This window comes from Lolium rigidum, chromosome 5 (assembly GCF_022539505.1).
Source record: "Lolium rigidum isolate FL_2022 chromosome 5, APGP_CSIRO_Lrig_0.1, whole genome shotgun sequence".
Taxonomy (NCBI): Eukaryota; Viridiplantae; Streptophyta; class Magnoliopsida; order Poales; family Poaceae; genus Lolium; species Lolium rigidum.
Window position 1 is genome coordinate 258,606 of NC_061512.1, and position 2,716 is coordinate 261,321.

At 56.8% G+C, this 2,716-nt stretch overlaps 1 protein-coding gene across 1 annotated transcript; it reads right to left on the bottom strand.

Annotated features, from left to right (window-relative positions):
- Window positions 1-1,363: 1,363 nt before the first annotated feature.
- Window positions 1,364-2,466, bottom strand: LOC124651114 (peroxidase A2-like). Its single transcript, XM_047190254.1, has 2 exons — window positions 2,236-2,466; window positions 1,364-2,152 (listed from the first exon to the last, which is right to left on the bottom strand). Exons 1-2 carry the CDS (start codon window positions 2,464-2,466, stop codon window positions 1,364-1,366), a joined length of 1,020 nt encoding a protein of 339 aa, XP_047046210.1.
- Window positions 2,467-2,716: the final 250 nt, after the last annotated feature.

Consider the following 2,716-nt stretch of genomic DNA (forward strand, 5'->3'; position numbering starts at 1 on the left):
TGACCAAGATCCATTCCAACTCCACTGCTCCCTAGGCATGCTGGTTCCGACACATATACGGCTGGGGGCTTCCCGAGACTTGGGGGACCACCACTATCTAGACACCCCTATCTGGAAGGACATCATTGTCGGCATCGACAAATTCAGGGTTATTTCCTCGGCCACCATTGGCATCGGAGCTGCCATGGCCTTCTGGTTCAACCTTTCCACCACCGCTTTCCCCACCTCTTCTCTCACTCCACTCTTCCTAACCTTAATGTCGCCGCTGCCATCTCCTCTGACCTCAATCTCTTCCTGGTTCCGCGCCTTACTGATGTTGCTGCGGCACAGCTTTGTGCCCTTACCTCCGACCCGAGTCTTGTGGTTCTGCGCCTTGACGTCCCGAATATGCATGCTCACTAACCATGCGCTTACGAAGAAAAGTTTCTATTCCAGTTTTTCAGCAATCTGCAGGTTGATGACATTGCAACAAGGGTTTAGAGGAGCGCAACCCCCTGTTGGCTTGCCAGGAAGAAGCGTCTCCCCACCAATTCACAGTGGTTCCGTCACCACCTCGCCAGTTCTGCTACCCGCCTCTCCTGCCCCCGAGATGAGGACACTGATCACCTCCTCCTTCGGTGCCCCCAAGCTCGAGAAGTTTGGAGGTTCTTTCATCGCGACTTCGACGACCGCGACTACGCAGCCTCACCGACTTCCGCTGCCGCACCTACGAGGAGGCCACTATCAACACTGTCATCACCTGGAGCATTTGGAATCGGAGGAACACCCTCACCTTCAAAGGCGTCGATAAGGACATCTCGGTGGTTGTCCGGTGCTGCATTGAAGAAATTACACTTTGGGCCTTATCCCATCCCATCTTCTTAATTCTTGGTGACCCCAAGTAATGATCCCTTGTAAACCCTGTAATGATCGATCCCTTGTAAACCCTTGTTTTGATGATATGTGAGTTCAGGCTGGTGTAAGCCCGCCGTAGCCCAAGTAAAAAAAACTATGCTCGCATATTGTACTTCAGCATGGCATGAATCACATTTTGCTGTTGGCTGGTCGTATGTTTTGTACTCGCGTGAACAGCCTATGCCCTGTTTGGAATGCACTCCTTCCGTAAGATATTCCCGTATGTGTAGCATTACCGTAGGAAAAATTGCAGGAATTCACATGTCATGTATATGCTGGATTTCTATGGGGCGATTACTTTTTTCGTACAAGGTATTCTCCCAGGGCCGTTGCTCTTCAAAACTTATTCAAGAAAAAATACAGATATTTTATTCACATCTCTTCAAAGATTATTAGTCAAGAAACAATGAATCACTTGAAAATGGAAAAAAAATAACACAATTGTGTTTGAACTTTGAACACCAGTCGATCAGCTTCTGTTCACCACCCTGCAATTCCTTCTGACCTCCCCCATGCTCCCGGTGAGCGGGGCGATGTTGCCCATCTTGACCATCGCCCTGGCGAAGCTCCGGAAGAATTCTTCCTGGCTGCCGGCGAAGCGCCGGACGATGGGCGCGGTGGCGGCCGCGGCGCCGGCCGGCGCGGAGAGCATCACCTGGTCGGAGCGGAGCAGGCCGCGGTTGCGCACGATGTTGGCGTAGTAGCTGTTGTCGAAGGCGTCGGGCGAGGCCGGGTCGAGGTTGTTGAGGCGCGTGTTGCCGGTGCCCGCTGACGCCGGGCAGCTCCGTCGCAGGGCGTTGAGGAACGCCCCGTCCAGCGTCGGGTCCGGTTGCCCGGTACCGCTGAAGTTGTCGAGCCTGTCCTGGATGAACCGGCACTGCGCCCGGCCGATGGTGTGCGCGCCTTGGAGGGCGACGAAGTCGGCGTCCTCGAGCCCGACGGCGGCGAACTTCTGCCGGTGGACGTCCAGGTCCTCCGTCGGGGCTGGGAGGTTGTTGGCGCCGTCGAAGCTGGCCGTGGTGGCGTCCCTCCGCCCCAGCGTCACCTTCCAGCTGGGCCCTCCCGCCAGGTCGACGGAGACCTCGGCGGCGAGCACGACGATGTCGGCGCAGGAGACGATGCCCGGGCAGGCGTTCTCCAAGGCGTCCTTGATGTCGTCCAGCACCGGGAACCCGCGCGCCGAGTTGGTGTTGGGGAGGGCGTTCTTCTCGCTGTTTATGGTCGGGCTGTCGTCGAGCAGCAGCGATCCGTCGCAGCCCTGCACACGTACACAAACCCGGCCCACACGTTAGTTTCAGCTCAAAGCAATGCATATATCAGGCAAGCATGCACGGTACGTACGTTGACGAAGCAGTCGTGGAACTGGAGGCGGATGAGGCTGGCGAGGATGCGCGGGTCGGCGGCGCGCGCCTGCTGGACGACGCGCCGCACCGTGCCGTAGACGTTCGGGCACGAGTCGTCGTAGTACGACGAGCTCAGCTGCTGCTGCGCCCCGGCGCTGTGGAGCGACACGGCGAGCAATAAGGCGCACACGGCCAGCAATGCTGCCGGCACCGGAGAAGAAGCCGCCATAACTTGTTGACTAATTTGCTAGTTCCAAGAACGATTAGTTCGTGCTGGAACCTTTATCAGTCGAGTGCGTGCGTATCTCGCTTGCTCGATCGGCGATCGCTAGCTGTGCTCGTGTGCCGTCGGCCTGTTTGTGATTTGGTGGAGCGGGCAACGTCGATCTGGCTCTACTTATAGCTGAGCCGCGCGCGTGAGGTTAACATGGCCCTTGGGTTAAGTTAAATGTTGCTTTCCTGCGACGACGACGATGATG